This window comes from Eptesicus fuscus, chromosome 12 (assembly GCF_027574615.1).
Source record: "Eptesicus fuscus isolate TK198812 chromosome 12, DD_ASM_mEF_20220401, whole genome shotgun sequence".
NCBI lineage: Eukaryota > Metazoa > Chordata > Mammalia > Chiroptera > Vespertilionidae > Eptesicus > Eptesicus fuscus.
Window position 1 is genome coordinate 17682187 of NC_072484.1, and position 20139 is coordinate 17702325.

Consider the following 20139-nt stretch of genomic DNA (forward strand, 5'->3'; position numbering starts at 1 on the left):
TGACCTCAGTTCTGCAAAAATAATTTATGTAATGATCTTTCTTCTCTCTGTATATATTCATACAGAAATATCTGCAATAAAGTTTACTTAATGCTATTAATAGTTATTTCTGAGTAATGAGATTTGGGGTAATAAAAATACTTTCTTCTTTTTGTGTTACTTAACATTTACAAAAATAAAGATAATATGCAATTAAAAAAGTTAATATGTTTTTCATGTGATTAGAGATTTTTAACTTATTTCAGGTTATTTTATTTTACTTGAGTATTTTCTCTTAATACATTGAGATGTTTTCTATACCCCCAAATTTATAAAAGGAAAGATGCTCAACTGTTTGATAAATCTGAAACCAACATAAATTAGATAATTTATTCAACAATATTTATTGGAGGCTTAGTTTTGCCAGGCACTATGTTTACATAAAAAGCAAGACAATATTATTTTCCTCAGCTTGTATTAAAACTTTGGAACAGTGAAACTCAGGTATTCCAGGTTGAAATTATTTCCTCTTATGACATTACAACATTTTATGAATGTTTTAAAACTAAGTTATTGTTTTCATGCTCTTTATTTCCCCCAATAAACGGTTTTATACATCTCTCCCCTTTCTTTAAACTCTCTACCTTGATATAAGGTGAGCATTAAGTGAATAATTAGGAAAACCTGGGAGAATTGTATGTTTATGGGAATCAGTTATAAAGTTAGTTAAAGTTATAAAAAAAAAGAACAATCCTAGATCCTATAGTTTTCTTCATATTCTTGTCAACTTCCTAATGGAGAAAAAACCAACATCATATAACATTCTTAAGACTGTTTCATTCTATGTCAGAAAATTAAGTTTGCGTCAATGTTTAACTTTCAACCGAAGAGTTTGTTATATTCATTTATTTTCATCAGAGATCTCAGCACTTAACTACATTATCCAAAAAGTCATGGTCAAATTAACTTTAGGGTCTTATTTATCAAGAGAGTTTATTGCTTTTTTACATATATCTCATGAAGAAGCCATCCTGTAATATGCAAAACTTACATTTAGGATAGAAGTGTTAATTCAGATGTATTTTCTTGGCTCACTAGTAATTAGTGGACTTTAGCCAGTTAGTAATGGACTTCAGCTATAAAAAGTACATCTTAGTAAAGAAAGTCAAACTTTAACTTGTTTTTCAACTGCCTTGTGATTATTTGAATCTCAAATAATAATATGCAAATTTAATACAGGTTTGTTTGTTTGTTTTTTTGTTTTTTAAAATGATGTATCTGAGCTCAAATGTAAAATGAAGTCACTGGGGAAGAAAATGTTTGAATTTCAAGTGTTATGCTTTATTTTTAAAACCTGACTGCTTCGAGCAGTTCTAGCTATATATACAGGGTGGGGAGAAGTAGGTTAACAATAATAATAAACAATACAATAATAAATAAATAAATAAATAAACAAACAAAGAAATCTATATATATAAAAGCCTAAGTTACCGAACAACCAAACGACTGGTTGACTGGTTGCTATGACGTGCACTGACCACTAAGGGACAGATGCTCAATGCAGGAGCTGTCCCCTGGTAGTCAGTGCACTCCCACAGCCAACCTCCAGTAGTCCCCCCTTTCCCGCCAGCCGGCCTGCCTGATCAGCCCTGATCGCTGGCCAGGCCAAGGGACCCTACCCATGCACGAATTCATGCACCAGGCCTCTAGTAATTAAATAATAATACAAGACTAAACTCTGTGTGTCATGTACTCTCACTGTAAAACTACTTTTGCCAACCCCAGTATAATTATTGAAGGCTTAACTATACCATCAATCCCTGATGTGCTATAACATTATAATTGACAGCTAATAAGACCTTTTGAAATAGAAATTGATTTCTAGGTATATTCATTCACTTGAGAAGAAAATATATAATTTTTTCACTTCTTTTGTATTTTAATCAAGGTTTAACTGCAGTCTTAATTTTGTCTGCTCAAAGATCTCATCTAGTCTACTATTGATAATTTCCAAGTTGAGAATTTTATGGAAACACAGGAGTTGTCCTAATATTAATTTGCTGGTTGTTACCAACTCTATTTCCTACCTAAATTGCTGCTAATAAATAAATAAATAAACAAACAAACAAACAAAGAAATGCTTCAGGAGTAGTTTCTTAAAAACCAGTGCTTCAAGTGCTTTCTCTATAAGCTGGTAGCCAAATCAACATCTTGTGATCCAAGTGTATTTATTAATCAAGAAGCAAATAGTGAATACCTATTTTGAGTAGGGCATATTGATTGCCAATGAGAGGGACAGAGTATTAAATGGATTTTATGTTCTTGCTAAAGAAGACAAATCACAAAGACATGAAATGTTGATTGACATTGTGAGATAAAAATATACAAGCTCTCATAAGTATTTAAAAGATTATTGTTGTGATTTGGCTTGATTGTGTTATGGGTTTGGAGAGGCACTCCAGTCACTTAAGAAAAGAGATATTTATTGAAAGTATATTGGTTTGGATAATGTTGGTTATTCCAAAGATAAAGACCCAAATTTTAGGGCCTTAACAATATAGCGGTTCAAGTTCTTATTCATATAAGATCTTCTAAGTTAGCAATCAGAAAGCTGGGATCTTTTCATCTTATAACTCTGCCATGTTTGACATTTGGCTCCAAATTTACTGTTCTCAATCACATCAAACCTCAGAAGAGAAAAAAGTGTGGAGAACCAATCTATGGGCAGCTTTTATGTATCAAGCATTGAAGAAGTGCAAATCACTTCTGCTCGCTTTACATTGGCTAGAATTATCATATGGTCACATGTATATGCAAGTCAGGTTGGAAATGTGGCATTAGATCTTATAGTTCTAGAAAAATGTTCTTTAAGGATTTCTTAGATAGGAATACTTTTGTAAATACTTAGGATCAAATCTGTATTCTTCCTTCCACTCCCTACCCCTGTCTAAACCATGCTACTCTTGATCTAGAGAAGTATGGAGCAGAGTTTGGGGGATTACAGCTAGAGAAATCTTCTTTTGACTGACAATGACTGAGTAATTAAGTGAGATTAGAATTATATAATCTGTATTCAATATTGTTGGGACATTAGAATATCATTAAAAGGTGAGAATAGGTTGAAGGGGTCTAAGATGGTAGCAAAGGAAGACCTGAATTCACCTTCTCTCATTGGCATACCAAATAGCAATTCCTCCTGAGGAATTGAAAGCTGATTTAATAGTTTCTGCATAAGAAATGAGAGAGGGACCACACAGAGAAGGGGAGAAGACACTGTAACTGCCAGAATATACCTGACAGGGTGACTTGAAGTAATGAAGGATATCAATGAGGGGCTTATACACAGACTTGCCTGACCTATGGCATAGTGAAAAACAACTGTTTAAAGAGCACCTAGACTATACATAAAGAAAATCCATTTACTAACCCTAAAGCATCTGTCAAATGGATGGGGAATGAGAGGAACTTTCTGGGATTAGAGGCATCATGAATGCCATTGTTTATATTTCTCCTCCACCTAGAAAGCACAGGCTAAATCAAGTACTCTAGCCAGTCCAAATTGTATGGGCAGAAGCACAGTCTAAGTACTCTAATTGTGGCCACCACAGTGTGCCCTGAACCACCTCAGCTGGTGCACTCTCTTTAACTCCAACCAGATTGCCCGCCAGGATGCCTCTGATGCCATGAGCCTCAGGCTTTCTAAGCTCACTCCAGGACCTTCTGTAGCCAGCTGGCCCACCAGGGCACCTTTCATCCAGGCCCATCTCAGATCCAGCCAGTTGGCCCAATAAGCTACCCCCAGTGCCAGGAAACCTCAGCCAATACCCATATCTCTAGTCAGTTGTCCTGCCATGGCAACCCAGTGACATATGCACCTACTCCAGACCCAGCAGGCCTGCCAAAGCACCCAGAATGGGCAGCCTACACACAAGTTGCTCATACACAAGGCCATTCCTTCAAGAGTGGAAAAGGTAGCTCTTTCCATTTAACTCACAGAAATTAACACTGAGAGAAAAAAAAGGAAACAATGGAATATGTTCCAAATGAAAGAACAAGATAAAACCCTAGGAAAATCCTAATGAAATGGAGATAAGTAATTTGTGTGGTAAATAGTTCAAAGTAATGGTCATAAGGATGGTCATCTTGGTAGAAAAATAGAAGAACACAATGAAAACTTTAATAAAATAAAATATAAAAAATAACCAATCAGAGACAGCTAATACAATAACTGAAATTAAAAATACATTAGAGGGAATCAATACCAAATTAGATGATACATATAAATGGATTGGCAATCTGAGAAAAATAATTTTAAGAAACATGAATAGTTTTAGGGACCTATGGGAAACATTGAAAGTAGTATGATTTGCATAATAGGTGGTCCAGAAGAAAGAAAGAGAGAGAGAGAGAGAGAGAGAGAGAGAGAGAGAGAGAGAGAGAGAGGAAGGGCATAAAATTATTTAAAGGAATAATAGCTGAAAACTTTCATAACCAGGGAAAGGAAACAAACATCTGGGTCCAATAAGCACAGTACCAAAAAAATGAACCAAAAGAGATCCATACCAATACATATTACAATTAAAAAGGCAAAATTTTAAGTTAAAGAGAGAATCTTGATAGCAGCAAGAGAAAAACAGCTAGTCACATACAAGGGAAACCCCATAATGCTATAAGCGATTTCTCAGCAGAAACTTTGCAGGCCAGAGAAGAATGACAGGATTTATTTAAAATGCTGAAAAGAATGAACCTACAACCTAGAATACTCTACTTGGCAAGATTATCATTCAGAATCAAAGGAGAAAGTTTTCTAGACAAGCGAACACTAAAGGAGTTTCTCACCACTAAACTGGCTTTACAAAAAATGTTTAAGGGTCTTCTTTAAGATGAATAAAAAAGGCCTTAACCAGAAACAAGAATATATATGAAAGAAAAAAATCTCACTGATAAGTGTAAATAAGTAGCAAAGACAGTGGATAAGCCAACTGAAAAGCTGCATGAAAGCTAAAAGACAAAAATAGCAAAGTCAACTATAATTACAATAAGTAGTTACCGGGTACACAAAACAAAAAGATTTTAATATAACATCAGTTTTTAGGAGGTAGAAGTAAAAATGAAATATGTTAGAATGCATTTGGATTTAAATGCAAATAATCTTAAAATAGGCTGCTATACAGGTATATAGATAGATATAGATGTAGATGTAGATATAGATATATTGATATATAGATAATAGATACATAGGTATATATAGGTAATATATATCTATATATAGGTATATAGATATATAGGTATAGGTATATAGGTATATAGGTATGTAGGTATATAGTTATACATATACAAGAGGCCTGGTGCACGACATTCATGTACTTGGTGGGTGGTGTCTCTCAGCCTGGCCTGTGCCCTTTAGCAGTCTGGGATCCCATGGGAGATGTCCGACTGATGGCTTAGGCCTGTTCCCCACCAGGAGCAGGCCTAAGCTACAGTCAGACATCCTTAGGGCTGCCATGGAGGTGGGAGAGGCTTGCCAGGCATCAGCCCAGCTTGTGGCTGAGCGGTGCTCCCCCTGTGGTAGCACACTGACCACCAGGGGGCAGCTCCTGCATTGGGCATCTGCATCCTGGTGGTCACTGCGCATCATAGAGACTGGTCATTCTGCTGTTCTGTCAATTTGCATATTATCCTTTTATTATATAGGATATGAACCTCATGGTAACTACAAACCAAAAACCTACAAGAAATACATAAAAAATGAAGAGAAAGAAACCCAGACATAAAAGAGAAAAATCTCCAGCAAACCACAAGGTAAGAAACTAAAGGAAAAAGAAAGGAACAGAGAAGAGCTACAAAAATAAACCAAAAAATTTTTACTAAAATGACAATAAATACATACCTATCAATAACTACTTTAAATGTAAGTGTACTAAATCATTCAATCAAAAACATAGGGTGTTGTTGATAATAGCAATTCTAACAGGTGTGAGGTGGTATCTTATTGTAGTTTTGATTTGCATGTCCTTAATAACTAGTAAAGTTAAGCATCTTTTCATATACTTATTGGCTATTTGAATGTCTTCTTTTTTTAAACATATTTTATTGATTTTTTACAGAGAGGAAGGGAGAGGGACAGAGAGTCAGAAACATTGATGAGAGAGAACCATCAATCAGCTGCCTCCTGCACACCTCCTACTGGGGATGTGCCCACAACCAAGATACATGCCTTGACCGGAATCGAACCTGGGACCTTTCAGTCCGCAGGCCGACGCTCTATCCACTGAGCCAAACCAGTCAGGGCTTGCATGTATTCTTGAGAGAAGTGTCTGTCCAGATCCTCTGTCCATTTTTAAATTGGATTGTTTGTTTGGTTTTGAGTTGTATGAGTTCTTTACATATTTTGGATATTAACACCTTGTCAGAGTTGTTGTTTGCAAATATCATCTTCCATTCAGTTGGTTGCCTTTTTGTTTTGTTGGTGTTTTCTTTAGCTTTGCAGAAGTTTTTTTGGTTTGATATAGTCCCATTCATTTATTTTTTATTTTACTTTTCTTGTCTTTGGAGTCAAATTCATAAAATCCTCTCTAAGACCAAGGTCCATAAGTTTAGTAGCTATGTTTTCTTCTATGTAATTTATTGTTTCAAGGCTTATATTTAGGTCTTTGATCCATTTCACAAGTGTTGGAGAGCTTGTGGAGAAACAGAAAACCTCATTCACTGCTGGTGGGAATGTAAACTGATACAACCTCTATGGAAAGCAGTATAGAGGCTTCTCAAAAAATTAAGAATAGAATTACCATGATTCCCAGCAACCCCCTTCTGGGGATCTACCTGAAAAAAAATTTAAAAAAATATATATTTTTTATTGCTTTTAGAGAGAGAAAGGGAGAGGGAGACAGAGATAGAAACATCAATGATGAGAGAATTATTGATTTGCTGCCTCCTGCACTCCCCCTACTGTCAGTCAAGCCTGCAACCCAGGCATGTGCCCTGTCTAGGAATGGAACTGTTCATGGGTCAATGCTCAACCACTGAACCATACCAGCTGGGCTACCTGAAAGATTTGAAAACATTTATTTGCAAAGATATATACACCCCTATGTTCATTGCAGCATTTTTCATGGTGGCCAAGATATGGAAACAACCAAAGTGTCCTTTGATAGATGATTAGATATAGAAGTGGTAATATAATAAAAAATAAAATATTGCCATTTGCAAAAATTTGAATGGATCTTAAAAATATCACGCTAAGTGAAATTAGTCAGATAGAAAAAGTCAAGAAGCATATGATGTCATTCATATGGGGATATAAAATTGAAAGCAACAAATGTACAAACAAGAAAAACAGACAAACCAAAACAGTATGGTGGTTTCCAGAGGGAAGGGGATTGGAGGTAGTTAAGGGTAAAGGGGGTCAAATAAATGGTGACAGAACTTTTGACTTTGGGAGGTGGGCATACAATGCAATATACAGATCATGTATCATAGAATTGTACACTGTAAACCTATATACCTTTATTAACCAATGCCACCTCAATAAATTTAATTAAAGAACATACGGGGCCCTGGCTGGGTAGTTCAATTGGTTAGAATGTCTTCCCAATATGCCAAGGTTGTGGGTTCGGTCCCCAGTCAGGGCACATACAAGAGTCAACCAAGGAATGCACAGATAGGTGGAACAACAAATCTCTCTCTCTCTCTCTCTCTCTCTCTCTCTCTCTCAAGTCAATAAAAACAGGGTGGCTAAATGGTTACAAAAAAGAAGGTCCACCTGTATATTGCCTACAAGAGACCCACACCAGATTGAAAGACATCCACAAACTGACAGTGAAGGAATAGAAAAAGATATTTCGTGCCAATAAAAATGAAAAGAAGTAGGGATGGCAATATTCATATCAGATGAAATAGACTTTAAAATAAAAACTATAAAAAGAGACAAGGAAGAGCATTACATAATGATAAAAGGCCAACCCAAGAAGGATATAATATTCATAAATATTTATGCACCCAAAATAGGATCATCTAAATATATAAAGCAAATATTATTGGACATAAAAGTAGAAATCATCAGTAATACAGTAATAGTGGGGGACTTTGATACCCCAAATACATAAATAAATAGATCATTTAGCCAGGAAATTAATAAGGAAGAATTGGTCTTAAATAAGACATTAAATCAATGGCCTTAATAAATATATATGAAATATTTCATCTGAAAACTGTAGCATGCGTATTCTTTTCAAGTGCACATGGAACATTCTCTAGCATAGGTCACATATTAGGCACAAAACAAGTCTTGATAAGTTTAAGAAGTGTGAAGTCACATCAGCTTCTTTTCTGATTGTAAGAATATGAAACTAGAAATCAACTATGAAAATAAAACTATAAAAACACAAACATATAAAGACTAAACAACGTACTACTAAACAACCAATGGATAAGCAAAGAAATCAGAGAGAACACTGAGACAAATGAAAATGGAAACACAACTCCTAAATCAAAGGGATGCAACAAACGCAATTATAAGAGGAAAGTTTATAGCAATATAGGACCACCTCAAGAAACAAGAAAAATCCCAAATAAACAATCTAAATTTATACCTGAAGGAATTGGGGGAAACAAAAAAGCCCAAAGTTAGTAAAAAGAAGAAAATAATAAAGATAAGAATAGAGATAAATGAAATACAGACCCACCAAAACACACAAAACAAACAATAACAAAAACAAAACACACACAAAAAAGGAAAGATCAATGAAACTAAAAGCTGATTCTTCAAAAAGATTAACAAAATTGACAAAACTTTAGCCAGATTTGTCAAGAATAAAATGAGAGGGTTTAAATAAATGGAACAGAAATGAAAGAGGAGTTACAACCGACACCACAGAAATACAAAGGATCATAAGATACAACATACAATTTTATGCCAACAAAATTGACAAACAAGAAAAAATGGATACATTTTTAGAAACACACAATCTTCCAATACTGAACCAGGAAGAAACAGAAAAAATGAACAGACCAATTACTGGTAGCAAAATTAAATCAGTAATAAAAAAATAAACACACCTCCCAACAACAACAAGTCCAAGCTTTACAGATGAATCTTACCAAACATTTAAAGAAATGTTAATATCTATCCCTTTCAAACCACACCAAAAAATTGAAGAGGAAAGAACACTTCCAAAGGCATTCTATGAGGCCAGTATTGCTCTAATACCAAAACCAGACACTAACAAAAAATGAATTTAAAAAAGTTACAGGACAATATTCCTGATGAATAAAGATGTAAATATTTTCAACAAAATATAAACAAACCAAAGTCAACAATACATTAAAAGGCTCATATACCACGGTCAAATGGCATTAATCTCAAGAATGCAAAGATGGTTCAATATCTGCAAATCAATCTACATCACATTAATTAAACAAAGAATAAAAATTGTAAGATCACCTTAGTAGATGTAGAAAAATGATTTGGATAAAATTTATCATCTATTTATGATAAAAACTCTTGACAAAGTGGGTATAGAGGGATCGTACCTCATCATAACAAAGGCCATATATAACAAACACATAGCTAACATCATACTCAATGGTGACAAGCTTTCAGCTTTTTAAAGATCAAGAACAAGGCAAGAATGCTCAATTTCACCACTTTATTCAGCCTAGTACTGAAAGCCCTAGCCACAGCAGACAGACAAAGAAAATAAAAACCATCTAAAGTTGAAAAAAGAAACAAATTGTCACAGTTTGCTGATGACATGATACTATATATAGAAAACCCTAAAGACTCCATCAAAAACTATTAGAAGTAATAAATGAATTCAGCAAAGTTGCAGAGTACAAATTTAATGTAAAGAAATTTGTTCCATTTCTGTACACCAATAAATGTTGAAAAAAGAGTGCTTAAAAAAAAATCCCATTTACAATTGCATCAAAAAGAATAAGATACCTAGGAATAAATTTAACCAAAGAGGTGAAAAATCTGAAATCTATAATACACTGATGAAAGAAATTAAAGATGTCAAAAATAAATGAAAAGATGTATTTGCTCATGGCTTTGAAGGATTAACATTGTTAAAATGACCATAATGCCCAAAGAAATCTGTAGATTCAATGCAATCTCTATCAAAATTACAATGGCTTTTCACAGAACTAGAACAAATAATTTAAAAAATCATAATGAAAAGAGCCTGAATACTTAAAGTAATCTTGAGAAATAAGAACAAAGTTGGAGGTATCACACTTCCTGATATCAAACTATACTACAAGGCTATAGTAATCAAAACAGTATGGTACTGACACAAAAATAGACACATAGATCAATGGAACAAAATAGAGAGCCCAGAATTAAAACTACACTTATAAGGTCAATTAATCTACAGCAAAGGAGGCAAGAAAATACAACAGGGAAAAGACAGTCTCTTCAATAAATGGCATTAGGTAAACAGGACAGATATACACAAAAAATAAAATGGCACAACTTTCTTACACTATATTAAAAATAAACTTAAAATTGATTAAAGTTCTAACATAAATGAAAACCTGAAAACATAAAACTCTGAGAAGTAAACATAGGAAGCAAACTTTTTGACATTGGTCTTAACAATATATATATTTTTTGGATATGTTTCCGTGAGCAAGGGCAACAAATGTAAAAATAAACAAGCGGGGCTACATCAAACTAAAAAGCCTTCGCATAGCGAAGGAAATCATCAACTTACTGAATGGGAGAAAATATTTGTAAATGATATGTTCAATAAGGGGTTAATATACAAAATATATAAAGAACTCATGTTACTCAAAAGCTCCAATGATCTGATTAAAAAATAGGCAGAGTGCCTGGCTAGCGTGGCTCTGTGGTTGAGTGTAGACCTATGAACTAGGAGGTCATGGTTGGATGCTCAGTTGGCACATGCCTGGGTTATAGGCTTGATCCCTGGTGTGGAGCGTGCAGGAGGCAGCCGATCAATGACTGTCTCTCATCATTGATGTTCTGTCTCTCCCTCTCCCTTCCTCTCGGAAATCAATAAAAAATATATATAAAAAATAGTCAAAGAACCTGAATAGACTTCTCCAGAGAAGCCATACAGATAGCCAACAGACACATGAAATTATGCTCAATATCACTAGTTATGAAAACCATAACAGAATTTCTATTATAAAAAAGTAAAAAAAAAAAAAAGTGTTGGTGAGGATGTGGAGAGAAGGGACCCTCCATGCACTGTTAGTGGAATTGTAAACTAGTGCAGCTACTATAAAAATAAATATTTCTCTATATTTAACCATAGAACTACCATATGACTCAGAAATCCTACTTCTGGGTATTTGTTGGGAGAAAATAAAAACACTATTTTAAAAAGATATATACACACCTATACTCATTACAGCATTATTTAAAATAGCCAAGATATAGAAGCCACCTAGGTGTCTATCGATGGATGACTGAATAAAGAGGATGCCACACACGCATACACACACACACACACACACACACACACACTGGAATATTAGCCATATAAAATAATGAAGTCTTGACCTTAGTGACAACACTGATGGACTTACAGGGTATAATGCCAAGTGAAATAAGCTAGACAGAGAAAGACAAATACCGTATGATTTCCTTTGGTGGAATCTAAAGCAAAACAATGAACAAATAAAACAAAACAAAACAGAAACAGACCCCTAAAAACAGAGAACAGACTAATGGTAGCCAGAGAGGAGGGGTTAGGAGGAAGGGTGAAAAAGATGAAAAGGTTTAAGAGGTGTAACCATTCATTTATAAATTAATGAGTCATGGGGATATAATATACACCCATAAAGAATTTAGCCAATAATACCTATGGTGACAGGTGGGTTATTAGACATAACATGCTGATAAGCTATGTAAATGTTAGATTATTATGTTGTATACCTGAAATTAATGTAATATTGTATTTCAAGTCAACTTTAATAAATATTTAAAATACAAATATTTGACAACAGATTCCTATCCATAATAGGCGAAGAGCTCCTATAAACCAAAAATTAAGACAATCCTTAGAAAGGCGTTTAAGGGCAAAAGGCCTGAACAAATACTATGTAAAGAAGAATATCCAAATTACCAATAAGCATATGAAGAGACAATTCAGCTTCAGTTGATTATCAAGAAAGTGCAAGTTAAAATCACAATGAGCCACCACTACATACCTACCAAAATAACTAAAAGGAAAAAGGTATAAAATATCAAATGCCGGTAAGAATGTGGAGCAATCGCAACCCTCACACACTGCTGGTGGAAATGGGAATTGACATAACTACTTTGCAAAACTGTTTTGTCAGTGTGTCTATGGTAGGCAGAACTCTTAGATGTTCCCAAGCCACAACCTAGTGTACATGCCTTATACAATCCTCTCCCCTTGAGTGTGGACAGGACTGTGAATATGTTGGCTTGTACTTCCATGATTAGATTACATTATATGATAGAGATGAAAAGATTTATAAAATATAGTAAAGGTCCCAAGTATGAATTAGTTGAATTAATAAAAAAATCAAGAGAAATTATCTTGTGTGGGCCTGACCTAATTAGGTTAACCCTAAACAGGGAATGGGTACTTCCTGAAGAAAGGGATTTGAGGGTCAGAGTGTGAGAAAGCCTATCACAGGGATCATGTGGCAAAGTCATGATAGGAACCTCCAGGAATTGACAGTGGTCCTGGGCCAGTAGCCAGCAAGAACACGAAAACTCCAGGTCTCTAACTACAAGAGCTAAATTCTTCTAAAAACCTGAATATGCTTGGAAGTGGATTTTCCTTTAGTTGTGCCTCTAGATGAGGACACAATGATGAATATCTTAATTTCAGACTCTGTGGTTTTCAACAGAAGACCAAACTAAAATGTGCCAGATTTCTTATCTATAAAAACTATGAAATAACAGATTTGTGTGGTTTTAGGCCACTACATTTGTAGTCATTTGTTCCACAGAAATAGAAAACTGGTACAGTCTCATAAAGTGGAATGTATGCATGCCCCTTGACTCAACATTTCTATTCTTAGAAATGTTCCCAACAGAAAGCCATACATGGTTTCACCAAAATACCTATACCACAATATCCACAGAGGAAATATTTATAATAGCCTAAAACTAGAACTACCCAAGTGAGCAAGATGGGATGCCTATAACATTTAATTTCTTGATTTGAGTGTTGGTTACACATGAGCACCCAGTTGGTGAAAATGTATTAAGCTGTGCTCTTTCCTAAAATAGACTATACTTCAATAAAATTAAAATAACCAAAATTTTATTATTTCATTACCCAAGAACACAAGTATTCTTAGATTGAAAAGCTTTTAAACTTTCTTACATATAAAAGTACTCATGATTTTACTCCTGTAATCATCCTAGCCTCAGTTCTACAAGAATAAAACACAAAACAGCCCGGCTGGTGTTGCTCAGTGATTGAGCATTGACCTATGAATCAAGAGGTCACGGTTTGATTCCCAGTCAGGGCACATGCCTGGGTTGCAAGCTCAATCCCCAGTGTGGAGCGTGCAGGAGGCAGTCGATAAATGATTCTCTCTCATCATTGATGTTTCTCTCTCTCCCTCTCCCTTCCTCTCTGAAGTCAATAAAAATATGTTTAAAAAACACAAAACATATCATAGCAAAGCAAAAATAGCTAATTATAAATTGTTTGGATTTTTATCTTAATAGTTACTTGATTTTTGGTGAACTTTCAACATATTGCTTTAATAAATATTTTCCCCCACGGGAATTAAGTTTAGTAGTATAATGAGGATTTTAAGGGAATCTTTGGAATAATACCTTTGTTATTATTATAAATTCACTCATAAGCATCTTCTCTGATGAACATACATATTTGGGTGAGGCCGTGATAAAATAAAAAACTTTAGTCTCATCAAACCTTTCTGAGGGTAAAGTTAAAGGCATTTTTATTTCATTTTAGAGAGGAAATGTAATGCTTGCTCATGGTCTTGTAAGAGTCTTGCAAAATAATCAACAATATTCACTGAATACCTCATATATGAGCCACTGTGCTAAATATAAAAACTATAAGAAGACATTGTATATTGTTTCTCCTCTTGGAAGATGTATGATATATCTAAAGAAATACATACTCATACACATTAGTTAATGACATAGGTTTGTACAGGATGGAGCAAAAGTAGTTGTGAGTACACGAAACACACACTTTATTCTCGTACTATTATTTATTAATTACTTTATTATTTTCCACATGAATAACTGTAAACATACTTTTGCTCCACTCTGTATGTTAATGCTAAATATGTATCTATCTATATAATAGAGGAATTTGCAAATTAGCCAAAATGCTGTAATTTCACAATCGAACAGCAGGGACCTGAGACTGCATGGTGCCTGACCAGGTCAAGGGACCTCAGGCCACACCCCCTGCCCAGCTGGGCTTGATGGGGGACCTCAGGCCATGCCCCTCACCTGGCAGGGCTTGATGGGAGACCTCAGGCCTCACCCTCACCTGGTCAGGCTTGATGGGGGACCTCAGGCCGCACCCCCTGCCTGGTGGGGTTTGATGGGGGACCTCAGGCCACAGCCCCCACCCAGTGGGGCTTGACGGGGACCACAGGCCATGCCCCCTGCCCCTGTGCCGGGCCAGGGGACCTGAGTCTGTGCCCCCCTACCCTGAAGGGCTTGATGGAGGACCTGAGACTGTGTCCCCCACCTGGCGCCAGGCCAGGTGACCTGAGGCTGCACCACCCCACCTGGCACTGGGCTGGGAGACCTGAGGCTGTGCCCTCTGCCCAGAGGGGCTTGATGAGGGTGGGGCCGGCTGGGTCTGGGTCTCACCCAATGGGGATGGGGCCGGCTGGGTCTGGGTCTCCTGCATTTTTGAAGCGCTTGCAGGTGGTGGGTCGGGACTTGACTCTAAGTCCCGTGGTGCACCCCAGACTCTGACAGGAGGAGATTTTCATATACATTTTACTAATTTTCTTTCATCTCTGATACTTCTATTATAGAGAAAGGGCAAATAGCAATAGTAAAATATTTCCTCTAATTAATTCTCTTTTAATGTGCATGAATTTTGTGCACCAGGCCACTAGTTAGATAAATAAAGAAGTAAAAAGAAAAAAAAGAAAAGGAATAATAACAGGACTCTAAAGGTAGTACCTCAAAGGCAGAGCTCTTGGCAGCCAGGAAAGGCTTCCTGAAGGCAGCATCATAAGAAAACAAAATTATTTTTGGTAGGGAAAACTTGGTTTTAAATCTGGCTTTTATTGTCTCACTTTTCAGATGTGAGCAGTTATTTAACTTCCTGAAACTTGAAGTTTTTCATCTGAGAATTAGGGCTGATGCCAATAATTTCTACTTCAGAGGTTTGTAAGGTTAGGTGATGTAAGTTAGTAAAATAGCAGGTTCCTCTAGTCTGCACAGCTGGCCTCTCTTTGGATGAAAAAATAATTACTGAGAATCTCTGCTGTCTGACCCTGAGTCTCTGAGAAGAAGGGGCAGTGGGAGTTGGGAAGTATACTAAGTGTTAGGGAGAGAAAAGAGAAGGAGGTATTGGGGGTTTTAAATAAAAAGCAAATAACAAATGACAAAAGTACAGTTCAGCAGGATGAAAATAAGACAGCACAGTGTTTAGGAAACCTAGAGTAATAAATACAACTAAGGAAATTTCCGTACAGGCTGGCAAGCCCAATAATATACTGACAATGGCGACAAAACCAGAAATACAGAAGATATCCCTGAATATTTACCTTCCAAGTGGAAAGGCAATACTTACAACCATTTTCACTTACATGTGTGAAATGTCTAGAAGAGAAGTGATAGCTGTCCTAGCTTATGTCATATAGGCTTTGCTTTTTGTCCCACAGGAATTTGGGGAAGGGAAAGCTCAGTGTAATCCATAGCACCAGGGAAGGTCTGAAACTCAGTCTCGAAGGATGAGTGGGAGGGACATGGATCTAAGGGGGGTGGCGGGGGAGAATGTTTATTCTAGACAGGTGTAGCATCCTGCAAAGATTCATCAGACAGAAGTATCTTGCTATTGACTTACTTTTACTTAAATGTGAATCAGAGCAAAAATCATTTGGATAATCGATCCTACTTCTGAGCGGTTAGGGAGAGGTAAGGAAAGAGATGGCAAGGCCCATTTCTCCTAGATAACAATTGCAGGTTTGAGTCTGTGCTGCAAAACAGGTGGGCTCCTCTCCGAGAAAGGCCAGGGTAAAAAGAGACTTAGGTATCTGACTTCACCCAAAGTATGAGTTCCCTGAGATTTTAAGGTAAGTGTATTGATATGACCCAGACTAATTTATGTTGAGATTGTCTCTTCACCTTCTTGCTCAAATTCCATCATCAAAACTGTAATCCCTCATGAAGTATTTTGCCTCTATACAAAAAAAGTAATCCTCTTGGACTATTAATAAGTTAACACTATTAATGTCAGCTACACGCAGTTTTGATTAAGTTTCTAAGATCAGATCCCAGGGGCATATTTTCAAAAGAGGAGATAGCAATGTCTGCTTACACTATGAAATGGTGCAGGGTAAGGGGAGAGAGTAAGGCTATTTCTGCATCAGCTGCAGTCCTTTACACTCAACAGCTAAAGAGCCCGATGCCACATCCCTTTTCAGCATACCCCAAAGCCCACATACCCGCAGAGCCCTGCGCTTGGTTTGGTATGAACTAGGTTTAAAGAGCACGAGTTCATCTCTGAAAGATCTGGGTTTAAATCCATGGCTGTTTTTATCTCGGGCCTTATTTAGTCCATTTCCTTATCAGTATCATAGGCTCCATTGTAATAGTAGTTTCCTAAGAGTTGTTGAGAATTAGTAAATAAGAATGTAGAAACTCTAGCACATAAAGGTGCCCTATAACTGTCCGCTAATAATAATTACTGTTGTATTTATGGCGCCTGGGTCCTGTATCTTGCCAAGTTGGGTCAGGAAGGTGGGAAGGAAGGAGAGGGTCTGCTTGCTTATTTTGGTGGTGGCGCTCTTGAAACAGCCCATAAGCCCTGGGCCAGAACCTCAGCGGGCGGGTGGACCGCTCCCTCCGCTGGGCTGTCTCTCCCCTGCTCCACCTACGCTTCCCCGGAGCAACAAGTTCCCTCTGCAAGACCCGCCCACGCGCCACCGGCGGACCGGCGCCTCCGCCTAGACCTCTGACAAACACGCTTGTCTAACCCACCTTGGGTCCAAATCTCCGCTGCCAGCGCCCCAGGGAGGCGGGAGAGCCCGCGGCAAGTGCGGGAGCCCTCAGGAGGCTGGGAGGAAGGCGGGAGGCGTGGAAAGTGGGGACTGAGGGGCCGCTAGGAGTTCCAGTTCGCGCTGCCCTTGAGAGGCAAAAGCAGCCGCAGAAGCTCCCACCCGCTCCTCTCAAGCCTCTCTCCTGGGATCAGGGGGAAGGAGATGGGGCCCTGACAGAATCCCACAGATTTCCACCCTGCTCTCTGGTTGCCAAATCGCATCCCACGTCCTCCACGTTTCCCCTCGCCCCGGTTTCTCCTTGCACCCTCCCTGGACCCCACATCCCGCCAGGTCCCTTAAGGACACGTGAGATCCCTGCCTCGACATTTCGCAGGAAGAGTGAGTAGGTCACCTGCGGCCCCCACCTACCACTCTCCTCCCCCTTGCCCTCCCAGATTGGGAACCTCGGACTCTCCAAAGGAGTCCCCAGGCGTCCTAGACAGGAAGCCTCATCCTGGTGCCCAAACGGTTGCGCTCTGCCAACTTCTTGGAGTGGGGATCCCCGCGTCCTCCAGGGAAAGCCAAGCTGGCCGCCCACATACCAGGAGAGCCACCTGGACTTCTCCGCACAGAGCTCCCCCCATCAGAATCTATCTTTCTAGCTCCCGCAGCTCTGCGATGTGAACTTGAGAGCTAACAAGGAGTAGGATTCTGGGGTGGGCTGGGGCGAGCGCGAGAAGTTCCGCCCCGATTTTGGAAAGAAAAACCACTTAAGGTTTCCAAGTCTCCTGGAGCCCGGGAGCTGCTTTCCCTGGGAAAGAGCAGGGGCCGAAGTCACCGGGAAGGGAAGTCCTCCTGGCGCGGGGTCTGAAAAGCACGGAGATAAATCGCAAAGCCCAAGCTTCTAGCCCTGTCTGTCAGAAACTACTCTTTCTCTGGAGATGGGAGCGGGGATTAGATACGTTCCTAGCAAGACAGCCAACGCCAAGCCCAGAGGTTCAGCACCTCATCCCTCCATCCCCGAGCAGCCTTGAGAACTTGGTACCTCGGACAGCAGCCCGGGCGCAGGGCATTGTTTGAAAGGTGTTATCCTATTTTCGCCCAAGAACAATACATTATTTTTTATGACCTTACTAGTACACTTGAAGGACGTTTTAATTACATAACATGGGATGGATCACTGGAGGCAATATCGTGTTAAAGAGCCGATGGCAGAATGTCTGCATCGCAGGAGAAAGAGAGAAAAACTTGCAAATTCTGCAATGAGATTGCGCAGGACGGTGTCCCCGTTTTGAAACAACAAGCGAAATGCAAGGGAGATCTTACCTTTCGGACTCCAAAGCCGTGTTCTGCTGCAAGTTGGCGAGCTTCTTCATCTCCTCCTTTATGCAACTCCACAAGAAAATTATTCGTGAAGACCGGTCTCTTGGCCGATGCAAAAACCACGACACAGAAGAGAAGCCCGGCGGCCGCCTTCCACTGGGAGGCACAGCCACCTTTCATCTTTCTTCAGGAGTGAAAAGTGGTGCTGGGAGGCGCGCAGGCTGGCGGAGCAGGGGACCCAGAAGAAAGGTGCAAATAATAAATATATATATGTGTAGTTTGTTTGTTTGTTTGTTTAAAGGAATCTTTGGGTAGAGAAAGAGACTGATCAGGGGCTTGGAAAGCCGCACATTAATGTGCGATCTGTAGCATCTGGCTGGCAGGGAAGCTGTGTAGTCAGGCGGCCCGACTCGCTGGCAGAGGTGCTAATGTGAGGAGCTGTGTGTATCTGAGAGAAAGAGCGAGTGTGTGTCTGTGCTTGATGCTAAATCTGCATTTTCAGCTCCTCCTCAGCTCCAATTCCCCAGGGGCGGGAGGAGAGCACCAGTCTGGATGACGTGCGTCCGCCAGCAGCCAATGAGAACCAGAGAAGCAGTGAGCCCTGCCCTGGGCCACCCCGGGCCCTCCCCTGTCCGCCCCCAGCTCGGCAGTCTGCCTTCGCCAGAGCCAGCTAGGGGCACCTACCGGAGCCCGCGCCCCCGCCCTTTCAGCACCCCGGAGAGCTCCTCAATCTCTCCACCCCGCCCGCCTCGCTCCCAGGAAAATACCCCCAGCTGTACTTTGGTTTGAAGCGCCCCAGTGATGTCATTGTTTGTGGAAATCTGTAAGGCTCTAGAAAGGGAATTACGATGTGTGCCGCTCTCTGAGGCTCCGAAGGCAGCCAGGGCACCGGCCTCTGTCTATTCCTCTCCCCTGCTTATTTCCCTGTGCACCCTCCCCTACACTCAGGGCATACTTGCCTCTCCTGTAAATAACAAAGCAAACATTAACCCTCCTCCTGGTAGTTGGGATAACACCTTTGCTCCCCTTCCTGGCACTGGGGGGATTGGGGAAAGCAGCCTTCTTGAGGTAACTTAATGGGGGCAAGAGTACAGGAATGAACTATTTATTTATTTACTTATTTATTTACTCCATGATCTGGAACTAAGCAGCTGGGAAGCCTAGCAGGAGATAAAGCTTGCGCCCCTCCCCCCCTCGCCCCGCAATTGTAATTAGAGACTCCCCCAGGAGTTTTGAGCTGCTATGCAGAGACTGCCTTCAAGAGAGCCAGGGCTAGGATGGAAATGCATTCTCAGATTTGAGGGCATTGGTTACCCAAGGACAGAGAGAGTGCATTTCTGGGAGGGTGTAGCCACCATTCCCAGGAACTGGGCCAAGACCCCAGTTGAGTGTCTTCCAGTTAAGCTGCCAGTTAGTTGGCTAATTCAGTCATCCTGGCAGGGGGTCAGCTAAGTTATTCAGTTAAAACACATGCACTCACACTCTACTAACTGCTTACAACCAACTTCTTCCTGCCCCAGAAGAAGTAGAAATGCGATGTCTGCAATAACATGAGGGCAATTGTTTTAAAGCAACTCAAATATTGTTGAGTTACAGAGTATGTACATTGATATTGTTGATCAATTAGCTCCAAACTTCAAAATTCTGCCTTACTTGGATAAGAAAGAGGTAAGA

At 39.1% G+C, this 20139-nt stretch overlaps 1 protein-coding gene across 2 annotated transcripts in view; it reads right to left on the reverse strand.

Annotated features, from left to right (window-relative positions):
• Positions 1-18645, reverse strand: part of PCSK2 (proprotein convertase subtilisin/kexin type 2) — a 256763-nt gene extending 238118 nt beyond the window's left edge. For both annotated transcript variants that reach the window (XM_054723859.1, XM_008141110.3), the window contains exon 1: positions 18469-18645. In XM_054723859.1, coding sequence (XP_054579834.1) covers positions 18469-18645 — 177 coding nt within the window. The remainder of the gene's footprint in view (positions 1-18468) is intronic.
• Positions 18646-20139: the final 1494 nt, after the last annotated feature.